General features: G+C 52.5%; 7 protein-coding genes across 7 annotated transcripts; 6 read left to right on the top strand and 1 right to left on the bottom strand.

Moving 5' to 3' along the window:
• Positions 1 to 3,281: 3,281 nt before the first annotated feature.
• Positions 3,282 to 7,161, top strand: EsH8_VI_000050 (cation-translocating P-type ATPase; the record flags this gene model as incomplete). The annotated part of the gene is made up of 8 exons (XM_083271303.1): positions 3,282 to 3,514; positions 3,598 to 3,665; positions 3,771 to 4,310; positions 4,422 to 4,692; positions 4,750 to 4,990; positions 5,051 to 5,409; positions 5,519 to 5,867; positions 5,935 to 7,161. The coding sequence occupies 8 exons, from the start codon at positions 3,282 to 3,284 to the stop codon at positions 7,159 to 7,161; spliced, it is 3,288 nt and encodes a 1,095-aa protein (XP_083126477.1).
• A 1,705-nt stretch (positions 7,162 to 8,866) lies between these two features.
• Positions 8,867 to 9,796, top strand: EsH8_VI_000049 (uncharacterized protein; the record flags this gene model as incomplete). The annotated part of the gene is made up of 2 exons (XM_083271302.1): positions 8,867 to 9,621; positions 9,700 to 9,796. 2 exons carry the CDS (start codon positions 8,867 to 8,869, stop codon positions 9,794 to 9,796), a joined length of 852 nt encoding a protein of 283 aa, XP_083126476.1.
• Positions 9,797 to 11,468: 1,672 nt separating this feature from the next.
• On the top strand, positions 11,469 to 13,100 carry EsH8_VI_000048 (sugar porter family MFS transporter; the record flags this gene model as incomplete). Its single annotated transcript, XM_083271301.1, has 2 exons — positions 11,469 to 12,742; positions 12,806 to 13,100. The coding sequence occupies 2 exons, from the start codon at positions 11,469 to 11,471 to the stop codon at positions 13,098 to 13,100; spliced, it is 1,569 nt and encodes a 522-aa protein (XP_083126475.1).
• Positions 13,101 to 15,031: 1,931 nt separating this feature from the next.
• Positions 15,032 to 15,762, top strand: EsH8_VI_000047 (uncharacterized protein; the record flags this gene model as incomplete). The annotated part of the gene is made up of 3 exons (XM_083271300.1): positions 15,032 to 15,313; positions 15,378 to 15,594; positions 15,698 to 15,762. The coding sequence occupies 3 exons, from the start codon at positions 15,032 to 15,034 to the stop codon at positions 15,760 to 15,762; spliced, it is 564 nt and encodes a 187-aa protein (XP_083126474.1).
• A 1,401-nt stretch (positions 15,763 to 17,163) lies between these two features.
• On the bottom strand, positions 17,164 to 18,288 carry EsH8_VI_000046 (uncharacterized protein; the record flags this gene model as incomplete). The annotated part of the gene is made up of 4 exons (XM_083271299.1): positions 17,164 to 17,423; positions 17,485 to 17,834; positions 17,886 to 18,124; positions 18,184 to 18,288. 4 exons carry the CDS (start codon positions 18,286 to 18,288, stop codon positions 17,164 to 17,166), a joined length of 954 nt encoding a protein of 317 aa, XP_083126473.1.
• Positions 18,289 to 19,027: 739 nt separating this feature from the next.
• EsH8_VI_000045 (Zn(II)2Cys6 transcription factor) lies at positions 19,028 to 21,492 on the top strand (the record flags this gene model as incomplete). The annotated part of the gene is made up of 5 exons (XM_083271298.1): positions 19,028 to 19,087; positions 19,149 to 19,276; positions 19,361 to 20,842; positions 20,893 to 21,199; positions 21,253 to 21,492. 5 exons carry the CDS (start codon positions 19,028 to 19,030, stop codon positions 21,490 to 21,492), a joined length of 2,217 nt encoding a protein of 738 aa, XP_083126472.1.
• Positions 21,493 to 22,786: 1,294 nt separating this feature from the next.
• On the top strand, positions 22,787 to 24,590 carry EsH8_VI_000044 (glycosyltransferase domain-containing protein; the record flags this gene model as incomplete). Its single annotated transcript, XM_083271297.1, has 2 exons — positions 22,787 to 23,011; positions 23,061 to 24,590. 2 exons carry the CDS (start codon positions 22,787 to 22,789, stop codon positions 24,588 to 24,590), a joined length of 1,755 nt encoding a protein of 584 aa, XP_083126471.1.
• Positions 24,591 to 25,396: the final 806 nt, after the last annotated feature.

Below are 25,396 nucleotides of genomic sequence, written 5' to 3'. Positions count from 1 at the left end.
TGATTGATTTTGGAGGAGGCGGAGGGGCGATGGCGAGGGCGAGGGCGACGTACTGGCATGACGCCGCCGTCCTGGTTATGATTTTCGCTCGTCTTCGTTTTTTTTTTGTTCCTTTGAATGACTAGAACCAACAAAATATATGGCTCATACCAGAACGAGCGATGAGGCCGGGGGGAAAAAGTGGCAGTGTAAGTGAGTACGTACAGACTTGGGAGCCAATCGAGAGAGGGACATTTGTCGTCGCCTACTCCCTCCGGGAACGACTAGCCACTGCATAATATCAAGTACGCGATTCACTGTGTCGAGGTACCGGCTACATTTCGATGCAGAAGAGAGCACAAGGGAAAATGGGGGGTGTGAGCGGGAGCAGGCCGGTTACAAGCCCTCGGCGGCGGCCTGGAGCGCCGACGAGGTGGGGATGACTGATGTTGACGACACTGCTTTCCTGTAGCATCATCATCACCATCATCATCTCTCTCTCACACTCTTCTAACTACGTTGGGCGAACAATAAGCATCGCGGTGAGCAACAGCAGACAGCAAAGGCGGTGTCGGCCGCCGCCGCCGCCGCCACTGCCCTGCCCTGGGCTGTCCTGGGCTGGGCCGGGGATTTGGAACAGATGCTGATGCCGCCGGTAAAGGTTTTGGGACTGGTGCCGGGGGCTGTGGAGTCGCACAAAGGAAAACCCTGGGTTTTGTAGAGTGAGAGAGACAAGAGAGAGAGAGAGAGGGATTTAAAATAAAATAAAAATTGAAGGGCAGCTAGGCTAAAGAGAGATGGATGCACAGCAAGGGTGAGGGAGAGAGAGAGAGAGTAATAAAAAATAAAACATAAAAAAAAGAGTGAGAAAAAAAGGCGCGTAGCAACGAAACGAGCTGGCATCGAAACCCTTTCTCTCCCCGATTGGTAATGACGCCGTGGGTAGGTAATTGGATTTGGCATGCGACTCGCGCCTCTCTCTTTCTCTCTCTGCGTTGCTTCTTCCAGGTCTGCCTCCTAGGGGAGCTCGCTGGCCCCAGCAGCAGATGGACACCGCCGGGGGATCTTGATTGATTTGCCAGAGGCAGTAAAGCAAGCCCGTCCATCAAGTGGGAATCCCGGGTGCGCCCGCTAACTGCTTGCAGCAAACCGAGACTCCTCCCCTCCCTCTCCACATTACAGCGTTCAAGTCCCCCCCAGTGGTGAGGAAGAGTTGAAAGGGCCATAGAGGTAGTACCTAGGTAGTAGGTCAGAGGGGGGAGAAGGGGACTGGCTGGACAGAGAAACGGATTGTGGCAGTGCCAGCCGGGCCCATTCGTAGGTTTTTTGTTCGCCTTTTTTCCCTCACGCTGCTCATATCCCTCCCCCCCTCTTTGCGGTCATTACAGACAGGGCCGCATGCCGCCGTGGTAGTAGCCGAGCCAACCCACCCTCCTCAAAGGCGGCCGCGGCAGAGACGACGAGGACGACCACCCCTAACCCATCTCTGTTTCTCTAACCTCATCCCCGGTTGGAGCTTGAACCACGCTAATTGGATGAGCCTGGCTTGGATGGACGGATGGATCGATGGGTCGGCGAGAGGATGGATGCAAGAAGCCAGATGCAGGGCTGGAGACGAGCGAGTGAGAGGGAGATGGACGGGACAGGGAGGGGAGGGGGGTGTGGACGAAGGGGGTAAAGGAAGGGTTAGGGGACATCTCTTGCTTGGCTGGGCTAGGGGAGAGAGAGGGAGAGAGGGAGGAGGTGACAAAAGGAGACAAGACCTTCAACACACATGCGCATACATGCACATGGGACTGACTGGCTGACTGGCTGACTGGCTGGCTGGCTGCCCCCATCCCATCCCCATCGTCAGTCGCTTCGACTCGACGACTCCAAAAGTCCCACATTTCGCCTTGAATCCGTGCCCCTACCCTACATTACACTAGAACAGCAGCCAGGTTGGGGAGGAGACGGGTACGGATACACAGGCCCAGGGGGGGGGGGACGCTTAGTCTAAGGGCCGCCGCCGCAGCACGGGGCAGGATGCGCCAAAACCTTGATTGGTTGTCACTCCAAAGTCACACGAGAGCCTCCTTCGCGCCAAGAGATACTTGGATATCCAACTCTCAAGACTTCACCAGCGTGTAATCTCGCATCAACGCTGCCGACCGTTTTTTTTGCTATGAGCGATTTTCATCTCCCGCGATCCCTCTTCCTCTCTCGTGCTAAACGAAACGCGCCCCTTTCAGGTCCGCCAGCCGAGCCTCCTTGTTTGCGGCCGCAACGCAACGTTGTCTTCTGCGACACGCCGTGATTCTCTTTGATAATTTTTTTTTTTTTTTTTTTTAGCATTTTCCTGCTTTCTCATCTCAACCTAGGACCCCCCCCCTCCTCCCTCGACTGCCACGCAGGGCCCGGCCTGGCTTAGCTTCCTCGCTCGTGCAAGTGACCCTTTTGTTGCTCACAGTATGCTCAGCACGTTGGACTTGCAGTGCCATTCCACCGCCTGTTGGCGCCGTAGATACAACCGCCAGCCAACCTCCATCCTTCTTCGCACATCGCTGCCAGCTTCGTCTAATTCTTGCTGCCCGTGGCCTTGTTGTTGTTGTTGCCGTTTTGCACCATGCCTTGACTCTCTCTGCCTTACTGCTTGCACTTGAACTTGCACACGCCCCCCGTACCCCTTCCTCTTCCTTTCCTCTACGCCCTCCCATCCATCAACTAAATTGCCCAGAGTCGTGAGGGGAAAAGCCGCACCCAACTGGTCTCTTCCCCCCCTCCCCCAGACGTCACATCTTTGTTTCTGTTACTTGACACCATCCCCGAGCCCGTCCAACTCGAGCAAAGCGTCCCAGCCCATGCCATGTGATGAATATGCGGACGATGCCGCAATTTCCGCCTTGAGCGGTGCCGTACGGTTTTGGAGGGGGAGGGAGAGTAATGTCTCTCGTAAACATTTGCAAAGAGGAACATGCCAAGACCCATGATAGATCTGTCGTTAAGCCGGTTCACCATTTCCCAGGCGCCCACCTCGTCTCGTCCTCGTCTTGTGGCCCTGTCTCTGCTGCTGTTGTGTATATAAGACCCTACTTGCTTTGCAGAACGTTGCAGTGCAGATCTACTCTCAGGCTCGCTTGCTTCTCACTTCCCTTCCTCTCACCTCCTTTCACTCTCTCCTCCTCCTCGTGAGGCCTCCCTCGCGGCCTCGTCGCTCTTAGTTGTCCTGAGAAAGAAACCCTCCCTCCTCTCCCCCTTTGCTTGGACACTTCTGCGGCAGCCCACCTGTTTTGCAAGAAAAGAAAAGAAAAAAACCACCAGCCATGGACGAGTCTGAACCCAAGGCCGAGAGCCCGACGGCTGCTCATGGAGGCGGTGCCGGTGATCGTATCCGTTGGGACGCCGACGAGGAGGCCGGCAGGAAAACTCACCGCGCGGGCGCTGATCATGCCCTGCATCATACCCGTTCCAACACCTCAATGTCCATTCACTCGGTCCGTTCCAGGCGCAACTCCATCGATGTGGCCACCGAGCTGCCCATCCAGTACCGCACCGTGTAAGTGTGGTCCCGTCCTGAAAAAGAAAAGAAAAATGAAATCCTCTCGGTTCTGTTCTGACGGGGCGGACTGTTCTGAATAGGTCGTTCGAGATCGACGAGTACAAACAAAAGACGGAAGCCGTCAAAAAGGCCAAAAACGTCGCCACAGGTTCGTAAAATAAACACACCGCAAGAGCCCCCGAGCACGAGTGCCGTGAACAAAAGCACGCGGTGGACTTACACGACGCTGACAAGCCAACCCGCGCGTCTCCAGAGCTCTCGGAACTCGAATGGCACATCCTCAAGGTCGACGAGGTCCTCAGGCGCCTCTCGACCTCCCTCGTGGACGGCCTCTCCCCGGACCAGATCCAGCGCCGCGTAGCCCACTACGGCAGGAACGCCCCCTCGCCCCCTCCCTCGAACAACACGAAACGCATCCTCGGGTACTTCTTCAAGGGCTTCGGCACCGTCCTGCTCGTCGCCTCCGTCCTGGTCTTCATCGCCTGGCGGCCCCTGGGCAGCCCGCCCGCCGTGGCCAACCTGGCCCTCGCCATCGTGTTGCTGGCCGTCTTCTTCATCCAGGCCGCCTTCAACATGTGGCAGGACTGGTCGGCCTCGAAGGTCATGAACTCGATCAAGACGATGCTTCCCGAGAACTGCATGGTCATCCGTGACGGGAACCAGGTCGAGCTCGTCGCTGACCAGATCGTCCCCGGAGACATCCTCATCGTGAAGTCGGGCAACAAGCTGCCTGCTGATGTGCGGTTCATCAAGGTTTCTTCCGACGCCAAATTTGACAGGTCCATTTTGACGGGTAGGTTGACCCCTTTTTTTTTCATCGTTCCCCGTTCCGCTCAACTCGCTGCATCAAGAGACACATTCATTCTTTATGACGCACTCGCTGACGACAATGATTAAAAAACAGGAGAATCGGTCCCTCTGGCAGCCTCCATTGACTCGACTGACAACAACTACCTCGAGACCCGGTGCATCGGTCTTCAGGGCACTCACTGTGTCTCGGGCACCTGCACGGGTGTTGTGGTGGCCACCGGTGACAACACCATTTTCGGCCGCATCGCCAAGCTGACAAACGAGCCGAAGAAGGGGCTGACCACATTGGAGCGTGAGGTGCTGCACTTTGTGCTCATCATCTGCTCCATCATGTTCCTGATGATCGTGCTCGTCCTCATTGTCTGGTAAGTCCTGCAAAACATGAGTTGCCCATGCCGGAGATCCATTAACAGAATCTGTAGGGGAACGTGGCTGAGAAAGAAATACCCCGACTGGATCAACGTGCCCAACTTGATCATATCCTGTGTTTCGGTTGCCGTGGCGTTCATTCCCGAGGGTCTTCCCGTCGCTGTGACGGCCAGCATGACCATCAGCGCAAACATGATGCGGAAGAACAAGATTCTCTGCAAGTCCCTGAAGACTGTCGAGACACTTGGCTCTGTGTCTGTTATTTGCTCCGACAAAACCGGCACCCTGACTCAGGTAAGCTGAAATCTCACCTCTGGGAAATTTGGGAAATTGTCAGACTGACCAATGGACTAGAACAAGATGATTGTTACCGAATGCGCCATCGGCACCATGAAGATGACGGCAGAGGGTGCTCGGGACACTCTCACACTCAACAAGCATAATTCCCCAAGAAATAACTCCTTGGAACAGCTTCGTGCCGTTGCTGGACTCTGCAACGCCGGACAGTTCGATGCCGCCACCATGCGCCTGCCCCTTCACGAGCGTGTCATCCACGGTGATGCTACGGACCAGGCCATCTTGCGCTTCTCCGAGAGTCTGGGACAGGTTGCCGAGCTGCGCCGCTGCTGGCAGACAAAGTACGACCTTGCGTTCAACAGCAAGAACAAGTACATGATTCGCGTCCTTGGCATGTCGCATCCGGACGGACTGTCGTTTGCCCTGCCCTCTGATACTGCTTCGGTTTTCCAGCCCGGCGACGTGTAAGTCTATTACCGACCGAGCGAGTTTTGCGACGAGAATGTACACTGACATGCTCCGCAGCTTGTTGACCATCAAGGGCGCCCCTGATGTCCTCATGCCCAGACTCAGCAATTACGTTAGTCCCTCTGGCTACACCACCGCCTTGGACCCGGCGACCCGTGCTTCCATTGAGCAGATCAAGGACGAATGGTCATCCCAGGGACGCAGAGTCTTGCTGCTGGCCCGCAAGGCCATCTCAAAGTCTGCGCTCCGTGGCAACCCATCGGACAGTTCTTACGAGATGGAGGTCAACAACCAGGCCAAGTCCGGCCTTACCCTCGTCGGCATGGTCGGTATCGTCGATCCTCCCCGCCCTGAGATCCCCGAGGTGATGAACACCCTCCGCGGCGCAGGTATTCGCATCTTCATGGTATGTAAACCACTATATACCACTCAGGTACTCGGACCGGAGTCTTCGGCGCTAACTCATTTTTCAGGTCACCGGTGACTTTGCCCTAACGGCCCAGGCCATCGCGGCCGAGTGCAACATCATCAGCGTTCCCCGCTCCCAAATAGACGACATCTCGGCCCTCCACCGCATGACCACCGTCGACCCGTCCATCAAGCCCGTCATGGACGACCTCGAATCCTCCCCGCGCCAGGCCATCGTCCTCTCCGGCCCTGAGCTAATGACCCTCAACGAGGACCAATGGGACCAGTTGACCCAATACCAAGAAATCGTCTTCGCGCGCACGACCCCCGAGCAGAAGCTGCGCATCGTCCGCGAGCTCCAGGCCCGCCACCAGATCGTGGGCATGACCGGCGACGGCGTCAACGACGCCCCCTCGCTGCGCGCCGCCGACGTCGGCATTGCCCTCGGCTCGGGAAGCGATATCGCCATCGAGGCCGCCGACATGGTCCTTCTCGACTCCTTCTCCAGCGTCGTCGAGGCCCTGCGCTACGGCCGCATGATGTTCGACAACCTCAAGAAGACGGTGGCCTACCTCCTCCCCGCGGGAAGTTTCTCCGAGTTCTGGCCCGTCATGACCAACGTCCTCTTCGGCATCCCCCAGATCCTCAGCAGTTTCCTCATGATCATCATCTGCCTCTTCACCGACGCAGTCGCCGCCATTGCCATGGCCTACGAGGCGCCCGAGGCGGACGTGCTCCTCCGCAAGCCCCGTGTTCCGGGCAAGGACCGCCTTGTTGACTGGCAGCTGGTTGTCCAGTCCTACGGCCTCGTGGGCATGCTCGAGACACTGTCGTCGTTTGCCATGTCATACTGGTACCTCCAGCGCAACGGCATCAACTTCAGCGACATCTGGTTCTCCTTCGGCAACCTGCCCTCGTCGATAGACCGCGACTATTACCAGGAGAAGCTCAACATCGCCAGCTCCATCTACTTTGTCAACCTCGTCGTCATGCAGTGGTTCAACCTGATGGCCCTGCGCACCCGCCGCCTGTCGCTGTTCCAGCACCCGCCCATCGGCAACAAGCGCACGCAGAACTGGTACCTCTTCCCCGCCATCATCTTCGCCCTCCTGATGGCCATCTTCTGGCTCTACGTCCCCGAGTTCCAGAGGACGCTTGACACCGCCCCCGTGCCCGTCGAGTACTGGTTCCTGCCCATGACATTTGGAATGGGCATTCTTCTTATCGACGAGGCGAGGAAGTTTGCCGTGCGAAGGTGGCCCAACGGTCTTCTTGCCAAGGCCGCCTGGTAAGCAGGCGACCTCCATCATTGGTTATTAGGGGGGGAAAGGTGTTCCGGTTAAGGCGGGTGGGGGCCGGCTCCATTACAAGGATTTACAATACCCATGGGCGGGGGGAGGGGGGAGGCGGTTCATCTGTGCGATATAGGGGAGGAGGTGTACATTCACTCTTGTCAAATTTGTGAGATTAAGCAAGCGAGCGAGCGTTTGACTCTGCGAGCATTGATATCTTGATTCTGCAATTTTATTTAATATTTCCCGTGTGTCTATGGCAAAGAGATCGCTCGGCTACGGCACCCGAGTACGACACCCGAGTACGGTCTGCGAACTGGGGTCCCCCCGGTCTTTGACATGTCTTGGCCATACTTAGTTACTTAGTATATACAAGTGATTTGAGGGCCGACATTTTTGCGACGACGTACGCATTCCATCGACGTATCGGCTAGAAAGCCGCCCCTCTTCCCCCTTCCCAATGAACGAGTCAATGGACAAGTCAATGCAGAGAGAACTAGTGGCGTTCTCGGGATACAGACGTCTACTAGCGGCTGACGAGATCAATGAAGGATCTCACCATCATGTGCAGATCCTCTCGCATTCTCATGCATTGTAAACACGATTTGAACTGTGAACAGATGGGCGTCTGGCCGAGTCCCGTACCCCGAGTCGGGCAAAGATATTTTGACCTACTTGTCATTCGAATCAGATGGTGGAAACTCCAGGAGCGAATAATCCGAAACGTAACCTATTTCGTCGGCGATTGGCCTGAAGCACGGTAAGCTGACATGGCATGTGCGTTGGTTAGCGCGGCAGTCAATATCGGAACGGCCTACAGCACCGTGGATGACAGCGCGTCGTTGATTTGAGCCTTGGAGGTACAAAACATATGTTGTTTTTACCGGTTTGGGGAAATGGTGTCACTCGGATAAGGTTCAAGCAGGACTTTTGACAGATTTAATGGGGATGGGCATACCGACGGAACATATGAAAGGGTTTTCAGCAAGCAACCCGTGAAACACGAAACTGATAACCCCGTTTCAACGGGGGCCGCTGAACACGAATGGTACAGCACATTACGAGTGATGCGAGCTTTCCTCTCATTCATTCGAGCCCCAACCGTCTTTATAGACGGACAGCAGGCCATAAACCACAAGCGGTGCGGTGCGATGTTTCGTACCGGATATCGTGCAGTAGAATTGGAATGAATTGAAGCTAGTGAAACATTGTGCTCGTAGTCGAGTAGTCGCGGACGCTACTGTGTCGTTGGAAGGGAGCTTTAAATGTACCATGTACACGTTTTTACCGCTTTTAGCAAAGGACTGTTTTACCCCGACCTTGGCACGCATCGATCTGTAGTTGCCATAGGCCCAATGTGTGTAGTGATGGATATACCGCAGCTTTTGATATAGGCCTTGGGTGTCTTTCCGTCGAACTAGCATGGGTCTTTACCTGTCAGCCGCCGCGGCTATATAAGATGTCATCAGCACTAGTTTACGAATCGACGAGAGCGGCGCACGCGCAGGTGCATCGGAATGGGCGGGCAATCTCGAGTAAACGGTTGTCGTACAAAACAAACTGAGTGTGTCCAAGACACAGCAAGGACCCTTTTTATTTAATAAGGGAATATAAAGTCTCCATCAATGCATTCTCTTTTCCCCAGACTGGGGAAAGGACCTTGCATCTTGTTTTTTCGATACCCACGCTCACGCTAAGGTCCCGGATGAAGGCTCCGAGTTTAATTCGTGCCGCCTTTGACTCGCTCGAACCACCCAACGAGACCGCAGATAGCTTGCAGGGAATCCTATCCCGACCCACAATGGACTGGTCAAGTATCAACTTGGAAACAGCGCAGCTGTTCTACGCAAAGCATCACGTCTTTCTCGAGATTCTCTGGGTGCTGAGCACGTACCCTCGTTACCTCGTGCCGAGCTGGAGGAAGGTCACCACTCCGAAACACGCCAAGTATGCGAAGCTGCCATGGATTCCCCTCGCCCTCCACGTCGTAGTCGGCACGATCGAAGTGTTTCGGTATTACTACCGCCTCGCCATCATCGGCGAACCTCCGAAACCAGACTTGGCTGACCTCGTCCTTGGCCTCGCCTTCTCGGCCGGGGGCTTGCACCTGTCCTCCTACGTCCACGAGGGCAATATCCCCTTCATCAGGACCACATTCCAGGCGGCCTCGCTGCAGCGCGCTCTGGCCTCCACTCTGGGGTACGTGCATGATGACGCGCAGTGGCACCGGGCATCCATCAAACTCCTGAACAGCTTCACTTGGGTCCGGTGGATAGGCGACTTCGGGCCTTACATCCAGGGATTCAGGACGTACCAGGAAACCTTCACGGCAAGCGTGGTCATGGCTCACCCGCTCGCATTGTGGGAGGCCGATTACCCCGCGGGGATTCCTCTCCTCGGCGCCATCATGGCCGTGCTGCTGGTTCTCGACAAGTGGGCATCACGAAAACTAGACGGGAGGTAAGTTGCGCTAGGAACCGGACGATCCAATTACGCCGTCCGATATTGTGGTTTTCGTGCTGATCGTGAGTGTCACAGACCAGGGTTCGTTCCCCGCGTTCTGGCGCACTGCGGACTCGTCACCGTCAAGAAAGGCTATTGCGGAACGGCGACGTCTGGGGAAAAGGAGGAGTAGGACGACCGAGCATGATGAGGTTGTAGAGAAGCTTTCCTGGGCACGTCGCGGGTTTCCCCAAGAAGTTTTGCACACGCACGGGCGGCTTGGAAAACGTCGTGGAACAGGGTGGGACCATGACAGGCAATTGACACATTGATTACTGTCAGATCAACATGATGAGGGATCTCAGGATTCACCGTTTCAAGTTTTTTTTTTTGTGCTTGGCCGCTCCTTGTTGAGCAACGTGGACATAAAGAGTTTGCCTGAGGAGTCGCAGGCATGGTGGACTCGGTAAACCTCCGAAGCAAAGAGCTGGGGCGGGTGGAATACCGAATCTCGCATACGCAGGTGACGGGTCCAATCCCAAGTGCCGCAACTAGAAGGTCATCCATCTGCATTGGGACATGCTAGCCGCGAGAGAGAGGCCGAAGCCGATCGGCTTGTCGCGTCGTTGTGAAATCCGCCAGGATCATCCGGTGAGCTGAGGAACACGAGGGCCACCCTGAGACTATATGCTTCTCGCAGCCCCCTTTTTTCAAGATCAGATTGATGACGGGGGGTCCGGTCTTTATGCCGTCCTTATGTATGGGCATTTTTATTCCCTTTCTTCTCTCTTTTTCCTTTGTTTACTTTTGCCACAGACGGCATAGCATCTCTTACTAAGTTACGCCGTTATTCCGTAGTCAACAGGCTAACGCCGCGAGTCAGAAGGGGTTCGTGACGTGGGGGTTGTTCGCTCGGCTGACGAACCCACTGAATTCGGACCTTTGGGTCAACGCTTGGCTGACGTTGGGGCCTTGGCATCGCATGCTGCCGGCTTGGCTGCTGTGCTTAATTTTCGCCGCATTGCATGGCGTCGCACTTGTGCTTGTTGATCACCTTTCGCCGTTCAACGACACTTCAACAGAGGCGCGATATGCTTTCCAGTGGGACTGATGTCCATTTTTCCTTCACCGAACGCTCCATTGCATCCGACCGCTTCTAGGGCTGCTTCTAGGCTCGTACGATGAGATTTTGTTGGCCATGCCCCTTAGCCGCCCACCTCAGCCGCCCGCAAATGCCGACTCCGCACATCCAGATGATGGTGAGAGGGATTTAAGCAGCAAGGCGGAACCTAGGAGGGTCACGGCCGTCGGGGCGACGAATGGATGGACCGATAATTCGTCTGAGCGTCTCCACGGGGTAGGCTTAATGAAGCCATCGCCGTTGGGAAAACGGGACGGGTGTGGCTGGCTCGGTCGACTTCCGACGTGTGCCCTGGCCGACTCACCCGGTCTCGCACTACGGAGCGCGTTCGGCATTGATGACACAGGACCGCCTCCCGTCTGTCGAGCCCTCTCCAGGGCCTTCTCCTCCCTCTCTTTTTCTCCATCTTTTGCTCCTCCACACGGCCGACCCTTACTGAACGGAGAAGTAAGATGCGTTGGATTATGAATCTCGTTTTGCGGCCAGAATCCCGCGGGGTCTCCGCACACCTTTCCCCACAAGGGTCATAATGAATATGGGACGCCCGGGCGGTGGTCGATTTTGCTTAAGAGCGATGCCGCCTCGCCACTTGTCCGAGTCCTGCTCTCCGGTTCTCTATCCCATCTCTGTCGACTGTCTGTTCCCCCTTAGACACCTAGGCTGAACTTCTACTCATCTGAAGACTTCGGGCAACCTCCGTGCGTACAGACACAGGTCTTCGAATATGGGCTCGAAACTCTACTTCGGCCTCACGGGCAATGCCCTGACCGTCCTGCAGATCGCTCTCGTCGTCTGCCCGTCCTTCATCCTCTTCGGATACAACCAGGCCGGCCTCGGTGGTCTGCTCACCACAGAGGACTGGACCAAGACCTTCCCGCAAATCGATACTGTTCACACCACAGGCGAGACTAAGAACGCCAACTCGACGCTGCAAGGTTTCGTCGTCGCTACATTCACCATTGGCGCCCTCTTCGGCGCCCTCTCGTGCTCCTGGTCTGGCAACGCTTTCGGTCGTCGCAATGTCATCTTCTTCGCCGGCGTTTGCACCCTCATTGGCGAGGTCCTCGAGTGCTCTGCCTTCCACCTCGCCCAGCTGATTGTTGGACGTCTCATCGTCGGTTTCGGCATTGGTCAGCTCAGCTCCATTGTGCCCGTGTGGCAGAGTGAGACGTCCGGCGCCAAGAACCGTGGCCGCCACGTTGTCCTCACTGGTCTCTTCACTTGCGTGGGTTACGTCCTGGAGAGCTGGATCAACCTGGGCTTCTGGGAGTTCAAGACCGGCCCCATCACCTGGCGCCCTCCCATTGCCATCGCCATCTTCTTCTCCCTGGTGTTGATGGCCAGCATCTACTTCCTCCCCGAGTCGCCCCGTTGGTTGGTCATGAAGCAGCGATCCGAGCAGGCGCGTGGCATCATTGCCGCCCTCCGCGGCCTGCCCGAGACTTCCATGGAGGTCCAGGCCGAGCTTGCCGGCATTGAGCACTCGCTTGAGGAGACCACCAAGAACGCTGCCAAGCTCTCCGACATGCTCAAGATGGGCGACGACAAGCTTCTCTACCGCTTCGGTCTCTGCATCATGCTCCAGTTCTACCAGCAGATGTCGGGAAGCAACCTTGTCTCTGTCTACGCTCCCATCCTGTTCCAGCAGAACCTCGGCATGGAGCCCGAGGCTTCCAAGGCTCTGGCCGGTGGTGCCCTTACATGGAAGTTCCTCTCGTCCTTCCTTGCCTTCTTCACCATTGACCGCTTCGGTCGCCGCGCCGTCTTCATCATCAGCGGTTTCGGCATGGCTGCTTGCATGACTTGCCTGGCTATCACGACATCTTTCCCCAAGGACAACAAGGCTGCTCAGATCGCCGCCGGTTGCTTCATCTACCTGTTCAACACCTTCGTCCCCATTGGCTTCTTGGGTGCCAACTTCCTGTACTGCACCGAGATCGCGCCTATTCGTCTCCGCATGGCCATGTCGTCCATCTCCACTGCCAACCACTGGCTCTGGTAAGCTTCACCCTCGGTTCTGATGCCCTGTCCAATGATCCCCAACTAACTTGCCACCCTTAGGAACTTTATTGTCGTCATGGTTACCCCTGTTGCCCTCAACACCATCGGCTGGAAGTACTACATCGTCTACGCCGTCGTCTCGGCCTGCATTCCCGTCAGCGTCTACTTCCTCTTCCCCGAGACCATGGGCCGCAACTTGGAGGAGATCGAACTGCTCTTCAGGGACTCTCCCTCCGTTTTCGCAACGGTCAAGTTCGCCAAGAACCGTCCCATCGCTATGCCTCAAGAGTTTGAGCACGAGAAGCCGGGTCAAAAGGCCGACTACATTGAGAAGAAAGCCGATGATTCCGCGTAATCACGTAATGTTTGAGTAATGAGGAAGGGTTTGGGCGGACAGTCACGAACAAGAGTCTAGCATTATTAGCGAGCGGAAGTGTTTTTCAGCGAATGGAATAGAAAAGAAGTCCTTGGTATCAAGTATACCGCAACGTACGAAATTTTTTTGCTTGCCTTGCCATTTGGGTGATATTTGTGAAGGGAGTCCAATGCACAGCAAGATCGGCTACTCGTATGGCTGCCTAACAAAGGTTTCGCCACGCGAGGCCCCGCTCAATTAAAAAGATAAGCACAAAACTTGTTCACTTGCGTAGATAGTGGTTTTATTGCCGGATGTCGTAGTGAAGTATCCACAGGCATACGAAGAACAACGAAAAATTTCATTCGGGCCACGAACACTGTCGTCATTGGACATCTCCGCTAGTATTGTTTCCCGGCCCACTTGGCAATTCTTGCGTGAGGTTCGTTGGTCTTCCAAACTTACAGACTTATGAGCCTTATGAACTCCAACAGAGGGAATGAATGTCCACGTCATCACTAACTAACCTCTCTATACCTAGCCAGCATGCAAAACCATTAGATCATTGGGTTTTTGCACTGGGCTATCAATGCTCCTCAGCAAATCCACAACTTACAGCCTCATGACATGCACCACCTTGCTTGGAGGTTTGCTTTCTAGCAATGCACATCAGATCTTTCCATAGTATTGGAATGGGGTGAAGCGATAGGTGCTCACCTTTGATCGGGGACGATTTTCTCTTTATTTTCTCATGTCATCAAAACAGGAGCCCGTGCGGGCAGAGGTATAAGCCAGATCAAGGCTTAGACTTAGAACAACCAAACATGGACAGTTCAACGACAGATCAGAGACCTAAATGTCACCACTTCGTGCGCTTGAACAGACAAGCAGGTCAACAAGACGACGAATTACGGTGTTCTTCCTAGCTTTCACCTTCTTTGACGGTATAGCAAGCCTGATCAGGGCTGTATCTACTACCTATAGGAGCCCTGATCAGTCAGTTATCCGGCCCCCTCGATCAGGGACAGTTTCTCGCGCCTTGATCAACCTAGCGCCGCAGGAACAGTACTTTCGGGCGGCCTCGGTAGGTCATACGACCTCGTTTTACAGTCGCAAGGAAACGTGAGCATGATCGATAGGGGAGTGGTGTTGTGGTGTTTTGTCTGTGCACCGCGACTCCTTTAGTCACCAACTAATTACATCCCTAATATCTTCCAGAATCACTTTCCCGGCGCATCCTAGCCCAGTGAAATGATTGAATAAGGGGCGGGAGAAAACAATTTTGAATGCATCAAACGGAGCTGATGCGACTGTGCAAAGCTCCAGAACAGGGAAGAAACACAGCCTTCCGGGGAAGCATGGAGAGGAGCTAGCTTGATATTCCTAACGAAAGCGATAAGCTGCATCAAGCTATGTTGGTAGTTAAATAGCGCTTATCCGATGCATGGTGCCCTGGATCTTGTGCGATACCAATCCAGTCAGAGTCACATTTACGTGCCTGGCCCGTCTTACTCACAGCGGTGTTACCCCTCAATTTGGCAGAAAATACAGGTTATTGGACCAGAGAAGCAACGCCGACAGGGCTGAGATGCTGGGGTAGGACTACCATGCGGCGCTATCTTCAGTAGACTAATTATGGCACCATCAAGACTTCTTCCACCTGTTGGCTGCAGGATATTGATCGCCACGAAGCTGATCGAGCTTGGGATGGGCAAATTTCAGTTATGCGATGCAACAACAAGTGCAGTATCTCGTATTCGTCTATATCTTGGCGCTCACTGCTGCAGACTGCAGCGTTGCAGCGCAATGTCTGCAGAAGTATATGATGAAGCCAGACGCCTCATTCAAAGAAAACAACTCCAGTCAATCGCTAGCTAATTAACTTTCGACTCCAAAACAAAATCCTAGCTAAACCGAAATTTCATAACATAATGCTTGCGCCAGTTCTCACAGCTCTTCTGTCAGCCGCGGCTGCGGTGTCTGCCTGCACCCCTCCCACAGACCCCATTTCCAACAACATTACCGAGGGGTTCGGAATTCAAATCCAGAATGCTTCTGTTCCTATCATCCACAACCGTTATGTGAACCTGTGGTCGGCAGGCGGGGGGGATCAGCATTTGTATCTCAGTCCAGCTGGAGACTCCGCGTTTAACCTGACACTTGTGAACGGGGTCATCTCGAGGGGCATCATTCATGCAGTTATTAATGGAGAGGTGAATTGGCCTTTGGGGGGAAAAAGAAAAAGAAAGGCGCAGCTCAGTTGCTAACGCATCACAGTATACGGCGGATGACAATACTACAAAACTGTTCATGACGGAGCGCGGAGATCCCAAGGCCTACTTCCAGCCTGTTTATGGATGCAATCCTGACACAGATGCTGTACAGACGGAGTTGGAGTTTGTATCTAGAGCTGCTCTTCCGGGTGGTTTTATCTGTTTCAGAAGCGCATCTGGGGAGAGGCACGAGGCTCGGTACTCTCCTCCGGGAAACACCGGTAAGCTTGTTCCTTTTCTCACTTTTTGCTTGGCTTAGCTCTTTGTCTCTCCTGTTTCTTTGTCCACTGCTATACGTACTCGGTACTGACTATTTGCTTCTAGTTATCCGAGCAGACCGTCCTTGCTACAAGGTTACATTGGCCGTGGTTCCTGCTCCTGCAACATAATAGGAGGTTTTCATCTAGCGGGTAAATATCTAACCAGGGAAAATAAATTTATGTTGCGATCTGTGTGCATCGAATATCAAATCCATTTCAATTAAAGTGACCTTCCAAGTGTGTGTATGACCTCGAATAGTGATCGCCGATAACTCATCATTAAGATGGTTAGAATTGAATCGAAAAATCATGGCCCTTGATCCTTGCATGGATATTACGCTAGCCATCGCTGTTTAGCATTCCGAGGCAGTTATTGTGGCTGATCTCGCCCGCTGAATCCTTGGTCCGTTTAGCCTTTGTGACTGGCATCTTCTTACCTATCTCAGTATGGTTAATGCTGTGACACCTTCAGCCAAGTAAGTATCATGGCCCCGGCAGATTGATTTAAAGACTTTTTCAACGTTGGAAAGCAATTATCATGCCTTTGCAGACAATTTTAGGTGGCTGAGTACAAGTGCATCGCTCTCACGTGAAAAATTACGACCAGCGCTGTGACCCCGGTGCCGAGGTTTAATTCGTTCGCTAGTACCACGTCACGTCTCGCTTTTACAATTATCGCTCTTCAACGGCGCATATCAGCTAGCGGTCAACAGACCTACCGCAAGCCCTCACATATTACAATGAGTCGCAGCTCGGACAATGAGAGAGGCAGTTTGCCACTGACCGTCGGCGAACTCGAGGCGCTTCCCTGGTGTCGCGCACTCCTCACGGCCCCCGGCATTACAACCTTCATCCCCGAGTCTCGTGTCCCAGTTCCAGAAAATACCAACCCGCACGACAGACTTTTCGGCACGACACTCAATCATTCGACTGGAATCCCGGCTTGCTTGAGCTTTTATACTGATAAGCCGGGAAAGTCTCCCATCACTGAGATATCAACCCTCTTCGCGCTTTCGCGAGGGATCGACGGCTATCCCAACATCGCACACGGCGGCATTACAGCTTTGCTCATTGACGAGGTCCTGGGTATCCTTATTCAGAGGAACATGAGTACAAACAAGGAGGATCCGATCTTCAAGATGAATACAGTGACTTCGTCGATGAACATTAAATATCTCAAGCCAATCATAACGCCAAATGTTGTACTTGGGGTTGGACGCATCAGCGAGATCCGAGGAAAGAAGTTGCTTCTGAGGGCGGTGATAAAAGATGCGAATGGCTTGGAGTTGGCAACCTGCGAGTCTATATGGATTGGGATTCCAAAGGTTAAGATGTAAAAGACTGGGCCATGGTCAGAATGGCACTGACGATCATCAATCAAATAGCTTTATGTCTCTGCTTCAATCAATAGAAGTCAATAGATGTCTCAATCTTACCAAATATTTGAGTCTTCTCTTTCATTTTGATGCTAACGCTACCAGGCACAATGATTATATAGATATGGGTATGGTTCAACACCCATGCGCCCATTTAAGCCTTTTTCCACGCCGTATCAAGGAGGTCCTTCACTTTCCAAGCCTTGATTTCAGGGAAAAGTTCGTTGAGGGTCTTCGTACCAGCAGGGGGAATATTAAAGCTTCCATCATCAAACCATAGGCCGAACGATGCCGATAGACCCTGGTATGCCTCCTTGGGGAAGAATGGGTAGGCGGGTACGTGGCCGGGGAGTTCCGTCACTTGGCCAGTCTTCAACTTGTCAATGCTGTCATAAGCGACAGTAAACTTTGTGCCTTATACACGATGTGATTAGCTGGCGACTTTCTTGACTACTGTTAACAGCTTTATACGTACCCTTGGCAGCCTCCGCATGCTGGAGGAATTCATTCCAAGTCACTTTGTCACCGATAATAAACGTGTCAGGCTCCCACTTCTCTAGATCCAATGAGGCCGCCACAAACTTTCCCACATCTTTCGTGTGAGTGAAAGCCGAAGGCGTGTTTCCAGATCCGGGAATGGCTGCAGCATTATTCGGAATATCTAGAAAGAGCACAAATTGGGACATGTTTGACTTTACAACTGGCGTTCCCCAGTAGTCAAGAAAGAAGCCGTTGTGGACAACCGTGTACTCAAGTTCCCTAGTCTCCTTCAACAAGGCTCTCGCATGAAGCTTGTGAGGGACTGAGCCAAGTTGGCTGGCTTGCCTTCATCGATTTGTTAATAGTCGTACACAACCCATTGAAATTAAGACTTACTCCTCAGTGTGGGGAATTCCCCAGCCACTCGAAATAAATCTCTTGGTAGTCTTCGATGCATCGGCAGCGCGTATGAGCTCGAACTCTTGAGGAGTTTCGCCCGGCGGTGGCATCATGTTGATTGCGGAGATAACCGTGTGTACGTTGTTGTCTTCAAGTGCTTTTGTTGTAGCCTCGATGTTGGTGTAGTCGACAACGATTATCGACGCCCCCAGCTGCTTTTCAAAATCGGGATTTGGCTGAATAATGTGAATAACTCCAGTGACCAATGGCTAGATGTCCAGTGTTCAGGGCTCACCTTTCTGGCAAGGACTTTAACATCATGCTTGCCGGCGGTGATGATAGCCTCAACCAGAGTTCGGCCAACATTTCCAGTGCCTCCAGCAACAGCAATAACAGCCATTTTATTTGTATTGTTATATTGAAATTGAAATAGTGTCGAAGAGTTGTGGTGTTCAGAAACGCGAGGTACAAGGTTTGTTCAAGTTACTATCATGCCAGGCTGTTAGGCCAAAGATTGGCAGAACGGTTCTTAAATGATCATTTCTTCGCACTTGTTGCAGTGCATGAAGTCAGCTGTCCAAGTGTGATGTAGCCATCACACCATTCTCTTGGCGGCGGATACAATTGTACTTTCTGATAATCAACGCAGTGTACAATGCGGATTTGCGGAGTCGAATCTTCTTGGTTATCGAATCTCGATTTATAAAATGCTTCCGCCAATGTACCAGCCAAGTGGGGCGCTTCCTAAAACGGCAATTCCCACGTGGAATAAATCTAGCGGAAACCACCTTTGGGCAATGGCTAAATCGACCGGCGGCAACTTACCTAATGATGGTGCAGCACGGAGGTATTTTGCTTCCGAGTATTACGTGACCGAGCTACTTTTCTCTAGACTCCCCCAATCCCATGGGGCAGTTTTTCTCGAAGTTTGCCCAATTCGATCCCAATAACGCGGCTGGATTTCCAATTCCCTTCCTTGCGACGGACTTCCGGCTGTTTTTCGAGGCCGAAGTACGGCTGGCTAATCACAACATCACGCCGACTGAGTGGGCCACTTCCAGTCCGGATACGTTCCCGAACAGCCCCCTGAAACGCGGCGACCCGTCCGGAGCGGTCGTCTCGGCGACTCCACACCAGCCATGGATACGGAGTCCGTCCAGAGCGGTCGGACGCGAGACAGGGCCTCACGTATTGGGCAGGTATGTTTTCATACGGAAATCGCCGTTTGCTTGGCTTGTATATTGACGAAGCATACGACAGGCCTGTCTACGATGTCAGTCCAAAAAGATCAAGTGCGACGGGAAGACACCATCTTGCACTTCTTGTCTCAGCCGAAGCCATGAATGCGTGTATCAACAGGTGCAAAGGCGACGCGGTCCAGGCCGAAGGTGAGTTGAATCTATATGCATTAGTTGCTACTGTCTTATATGCGTATGCTTTGAATGTGTCCCGTGGTTGACTCCTCTTCGAAGTAAAATGTATATCCAAGCCCTTGAAGAGCGGCTATCAAAAATGGAGGCCGTACTCAACCAAGCCGGACTTCCAAAGCCAGATGCACCGCCTACTAGAGTGTCACCTTCAGAAACCGATGCTGCTTCTGTCTCTGTGTTCGCCGGTCCATCCATACTACCTGGCACAGCCGGAGTGCCGAACCCTAGGGTGGACACTTTGCACACACCCTTCATGCAAATGTCAGCAGATTATACAATGGTCAATGAGTCAGGACCTTCAGTAGCCGAAATATCCCAGAATGCCGGTGAGAAATCCAACGACCATGACAACGAAACACAAGCGTCAGCACCTCAGGATATCCCTGAGCAACCAAATCAATTGTCAGCAAAGATGCCTGTGTTTGCAGTCATAGCAAGCCGAATGCGGGAGATTAACTCTGCATCGTACTGTTCTACATTCAATAGACAGGTGTTCACCCCGCGTCTTGAACGTGAAGAGGCGATTACTATCCTGATGCCTCTTCACGACGACGTGATAAGTAATTATCCGCTCCTCAATTTTCATTATTTTGTCCGGAATTTTGAGACACTACCAGAAGCAGACGACACTTTCAACAGCACGTCAGGGTGGGCATACATGAACGCCGTTATCGCCGTCGGTACACGATGGAAGACTATTAACAGTTCGTTTCAAGAAGTCTGCCAACTTGCATGGCCATTTTTTAAAAATGCGTTTTCTGTCCTTACCGAGTTGATGGTTAAAGGCAACGACCTATTATCAGTACAAGCCATAGTTGCCATGGCTGTCTTCATGCAGGGGACAACGTGCACGAGAACAGCAGCTTTACTGTCATCCGCAGCGGTCAGGTTATCACAGAACATTGGGCTGCACAGACAACCTGACACGATGATGTCCATGTGCGCACAGGATGTGGAGGTGCGAAGCCATGTATTTTGGGCAGCGTATATCCTTGACAAGGAAATGGGTCTCAACCACGGGCTGGACTCAATACAAGATGACGACGACATCGAGACAGAGCTGCCTTGCGACATAAGGAAACAGGCTGACATTCTGAATTTGCGGGCCAAACTCGCAATGGTAGAATCTTCAATCCGAAGACGACTGTACACCGCAAAAGGTCTTCGGTTGACAGACGACGATGTGGTTAAGGCAATTATTGACCTCGATGCTCTTCTCGAAGAATGGCGATCAAGTTTGCCGGTAGACCTTCAGCCATCTTACGAGGCCCCGGCTGTAGGCTCAGTTATTGCTCCAGATGTCTTGCATCTGCATCTGGCTTTCTATAGATGCACGCTGATGGTGCATTGGGCCGCAAGACGACATAGACAGTACAAGACAGTGGCCGTCCTAATGGGAACACCTGCTGGGTTTGAGATGCCCTACATTCAACTTTCCTTTTCACAGAAGCGATGCCGAATGGCGGCACACGCGACCATGGGGTTGTTTCGGACGATTTTGGCTCCCCAATACGCAGATTTATGGTGAGACTTTGAACGGGCTTCCCATAGAGACGTGTAACTGACCTAGGCAGGCGAATCCTATGTTACCCCTTGTGCGCAAGCATGACCCTATTGGCAGATGTGCTTGAGAGCCCAGGCTCTTCGCGAGCTCGGGGTGACTTAGCAGCAACGAGGTCGTTCGCTCACTTCCTGCAAAAATTCGAGAAAACTGAAGGCTGCGATCTGAAGCGTGTTTTAACGGCGTGCGCCATGATGCAGAGAACCGCTCAATACGCTGTCGATGATGCCCAGAGCATGATACGTGGTCAGAACTTGGTCGGCGCCAATGGCGGCGGCGTGTCACTGATACCAGGTTTTAGTCTTAGCGAAGACGCACAGGTAAGTCATCGGCCAGAATACATGTTCGTAACCATGCCCTAACAATTGCAAAGACACTACACTATTTGTTCGGAGCGGCAACTCATCCCATGTATCTTGTCCAGGGCCTCATGGGAAATTTACCAAACCGAGACCACAGTCTTACAATGAGACTTGCACATTTGCTTGGAACTCCCTTCGAGAGTGGCAAGCCTGGTAGTCCTCTTGGATCACAGCCATTGCAGCCAGAGACCTACGGCTTTGGCTTTGGCCAAGGTCAAGCCGGCAATGATCCGACAGCCAACTGGTCATGATTTAAATTTAAATAAGAAACCCTAGGGAGGTATGTGGAAGTCTCCAAGTAGCCGCGTCCAATAAAACTTCATGAAAAGAAGTTGAATTTGAATTAAGGGAGAGTGTGCAAAGTGATCCAAAGTCGAGACCATGTCGCAGTTTTTTTTTAGCGGGATTCTGCGCAGGGTGCTTGAGCTGGACCTATCTGCTGCAACCCAATCAAGCGATGGGCTGCAATGTGTCTTTGAAATCAAATAAGAAGCAAGGCCAAGACTAAGCCAGTCGCATTTGGGTCTGTGGTGGATACAATTGCTTTCCGTGCCGCAAACCTGCTTGGAACCTTGACAATGAGCATGTGCCCGGATACGAACAAAAGGTCCAAGTGAGCATCCTTGAAAATTGGAGCAAACTTTTCTTCACAATAAATACATAAAGTGAAACGAAATCATCGCCCCGGAGGTCTAGTTCTGAGATCTTTAGACGATTACTAGACCTTAATACTCCGACATATCAACACGTGGCGTCCGTCATCAATCCGGGGCTGAAGCATTATTGATCCATGTCTAGGTCAAGCCAAGACTGTCGATCGAGTCTAGGCGTCCCAAAAAGACCAAGACACCGTCCCTGCCAAGTTACCAATTGCCGTTATCCGCCTCCAAGCCTGGAACTCATCAATAACGTGGCTTGTTCTTCGAAGCCTTGAATTGTGTCTAGTATTGGGATTACTGCTTATGCCGTGGTTCTCTGCATTTTTGCTTTTATTGGCTGTTGTATGGCTGCGAGGTTTATAGCCTAGCAAAACGATCCGCCCACCGAGGGTAGAAATCGCGTCCTGATTAAGATTTATGCCCCGCTTCTGGCCCCTGGTCTGTTGGACAAAGTATCAACTCCAGAAAAGCTATGGGCCCTTGCCTGGACACCCGCCTTGCGAGTAGACAGACTATTGTGGCTGCACGGATTTGACCCTCCGCAGCTTCGGCTTACTTGTCTTATGTTCGGCTGCAGGGCAAACACCCCGCCTGTTGGACTACTAGTATCTTGGCCGCATCCCCAGTACCATCCTTTTACAGGGGAGTTTGCATGGAAGCGACAGCCAACGACAAGGTGACCCGCTCTTATTGGCACAGATTACCCGCAATGCTCTGTTCAATAAAGAGAAGATGATCCTGCCCCCCCCGCTTGACCTAGTCAGGCGCTTTGCATCATTTTGTACATGTGTTTTCGTGTGTGTTCCCTTCTTGTTGCTATGATTGTCTGCTGTGTTTAGCTGTCCCGCCAACCTTTCTCGCCTTAGTTCTTTCCACAACTCTAGGCATGTCAGCTACCACGGGCTTCACTGCCCGCGTGCTGGCTTGGGCGAGAAGTTCTCGCTCGCCGGCATACAGCAAACTCTATAACGAAAGCGATGCCGAATCTTTGAGGGCTCCCGCTCAAAGTCCAAGGTCAAGAGTCTCACTGGTGCTGCAACGGATTTCTCCGAAAGCCATGCTTGCTCTTGTGGCACCGATCTTGCTCTTCTCCTGCCTATTATTTGCAGTCGTCAGTACACTTTCCACCCGCAAATGCTGGCATTCCTTAACAAACGCAGGGCCACACAGACATAAAAAGCTTCCGGTCAGCTTCCGCTTCCAATAAAGATGGTTCCACCCTCTTGCCATCGATAGGAAACGGCGGTTCCCGGCGCCTGAGAATTATTGTTCCGGCGGATAGTCCGTCACTTGATCTCTGTAAGATGTTGATGTCAGCTCTCGCGTCTGGATATCCCAGTCCTGTCGTCGTGAATTGGGGTCGCGATTTCCACAAGGCCCCAGGATGGTTCGGCGGCTCCCACCTCGGCAAGATTGACGGCACTCTCGATTTTCTCAATGCAATCACATCCGACGATGCCCCTGAAGACGAACGTCTTGGTCCAGACGATCTCATCCTTGTTGTTGATGCATATGATATCTGGTTTCAGCTCCCACCTTCTCTGCTGATTCGACGGTACTTGGCTCAGAACCAAGCTGCAAACGAGCGCATACGCAAGGAATGGGGCGACTCCAAATCGTGGTTCTCCTCCGACACTAAAAAGCAGAGTCTAAGGCCACGGCAGTCCATCGTTATCTCGACTCAAAAGAAGTGCTGGCCCGACCCCAGTCTTGGCGCTGATCCTCACTGCGACGAGCTACCCGAATCTAGCGCTCGACCAGACATGTACGGCCCGCATACAGATGAAGAGCCTGAGCATTACCACGATCACCGTCCGCGCTATGTAAACAGCGGTAGTCTGATTGGTCCCGTCAGCGAAATGAAACGCATGTTCAGTCGTGCCCAAGAAAAGGTTGAGGAGAAGCGTGCTGCAGGGGTTGGAATATTCAGCGATCAGGGCATCTTCGCTGAGATGTTTGGCGAGCAGGAGGTGTGGCGAAAATCCAAACTACAGAACCGTACCGAATGGACGGAGACTCAGACTGAGCACCCTGAGGCTGCGGTCAAAGAAACAAAGCAGTTTGATTATGGAATTGGCCTGGACTACGTTCAAGACCTATTCATACCCACCGTCTTTGAGGAAGATGACGGACTATACGTTGTGCTGACTGACGGCCCCACACTCCGAGAGGCGGCGGCGGAAAGAGGTATTTCTCCACCAAGGGTTGACGGTATCCCAAAAGACATGATAGGCATGCGCAGTCCCGTTGAAGAGGCAGGTATCAATATCCACATGGGATGGAATGAGCTGCCGTTATACACAGACTTGTGGAGTACCTCGGTGCCGGTTTTGGTACACCACAACGCTCATCGCAATGGCCTCAAAGAGGAAAGATTGCGGGATTGGTGGAAAAAGACATGGTTCTTCCCTTACCTTCGACGTCTATTGGAGTTGCAGGCACAGCCAAAACCACTGGAGCCGTTACTCAAAATTCCTGGGAATAATGGCATCGAAGACCTCACGTATTGGGCACCAGAAGCGGATTCCAACAAGAGGAAACCTCGCATTTACAGGAAAGAGGATCTGAAAGATAAAGGCCTAGTAGAGGCCGAATGGGACGGTCTGTGCAAGATGGAGGGTCATGAAGAATGGTGGAAAGAGATTCTGCAGGATAAGAAAGGACCAATTGGAGGGGAAAAAGGCAGTTAGGCGGTTATGGACCCCTGTTCACTCAAGCACAAGACGCCTGACCCAGGGGACTGAATGTATATTAAGTTTCTTTGAATCAAACACGTAGATACCATCTAGTTATGATAATGGCACTGGAAAGCACTGTTCCCACATCACTCTTCATTCATAGCTGTCTTCATTGTTGCACGTTCGGTCACAATCTGAATTATGACTTGTTCCCCCATCAGTTGGGTAGCCTTGTGCGTTCATGAGTGCTGTGAGCTGGTGTTATAAACAAATTTTGTGTACCTTGCGATTATCCCATGTATGAGAACATTTCATATTAGGGTTAGCTCAAGATGACGAAATGGTGGTGGCAGGAATAACGGGGCTTTCTTTACAAGGATGGGGCTGCTATTCCTAGACGTTTATTTATGGATGGTGTTGTGATTCGAGCTGAGATTACTTCCGGAAAGAGTATCTGACGATATTATCGAATTATCAACATGGTGCTGTTCACTTCCCTAACCCTTTACCAGTGAAGCGGAGATAATTTTGGAGATTTCGGTCTCGAGTGATAAAAAGCAGCCAGATATTTGTCAGCCATGAGGCTAGGAATACCGTCTCCAAAGCCTTCATGACCGAACTATTCACTAAATGCTTTCCACGGACATGTATTTTGATTATGGTAATATATTTTGGAGTGATGGTACTGGAATTTGCGATCGTCCCCACGATATTACAAGGGCGCACGCATCAGGGGCTTAAAAAAAAGTTCATATTCCATCGGGCGGTTTTAGATCCTTATAGCATTGAACTGGTGTTATCTCTAGAGATACCTTACC

This window comes from Colletotrichum jinshuiense, chromosome 6 (assembly GCF_051148585.1).
Source record: "Colletotrichum jinshuiense chromosome 6, complete sequence".
NCBI lineage: Eukaryota > Fungi > Ascomycota > Sordariomycetes > Glomerellales > Glomerellaceae > Colletotrichum > Colletotrichum jinshuiense.
This window is presented reverse-complemented; position numbering and strand designations above follow the sequence as displayed.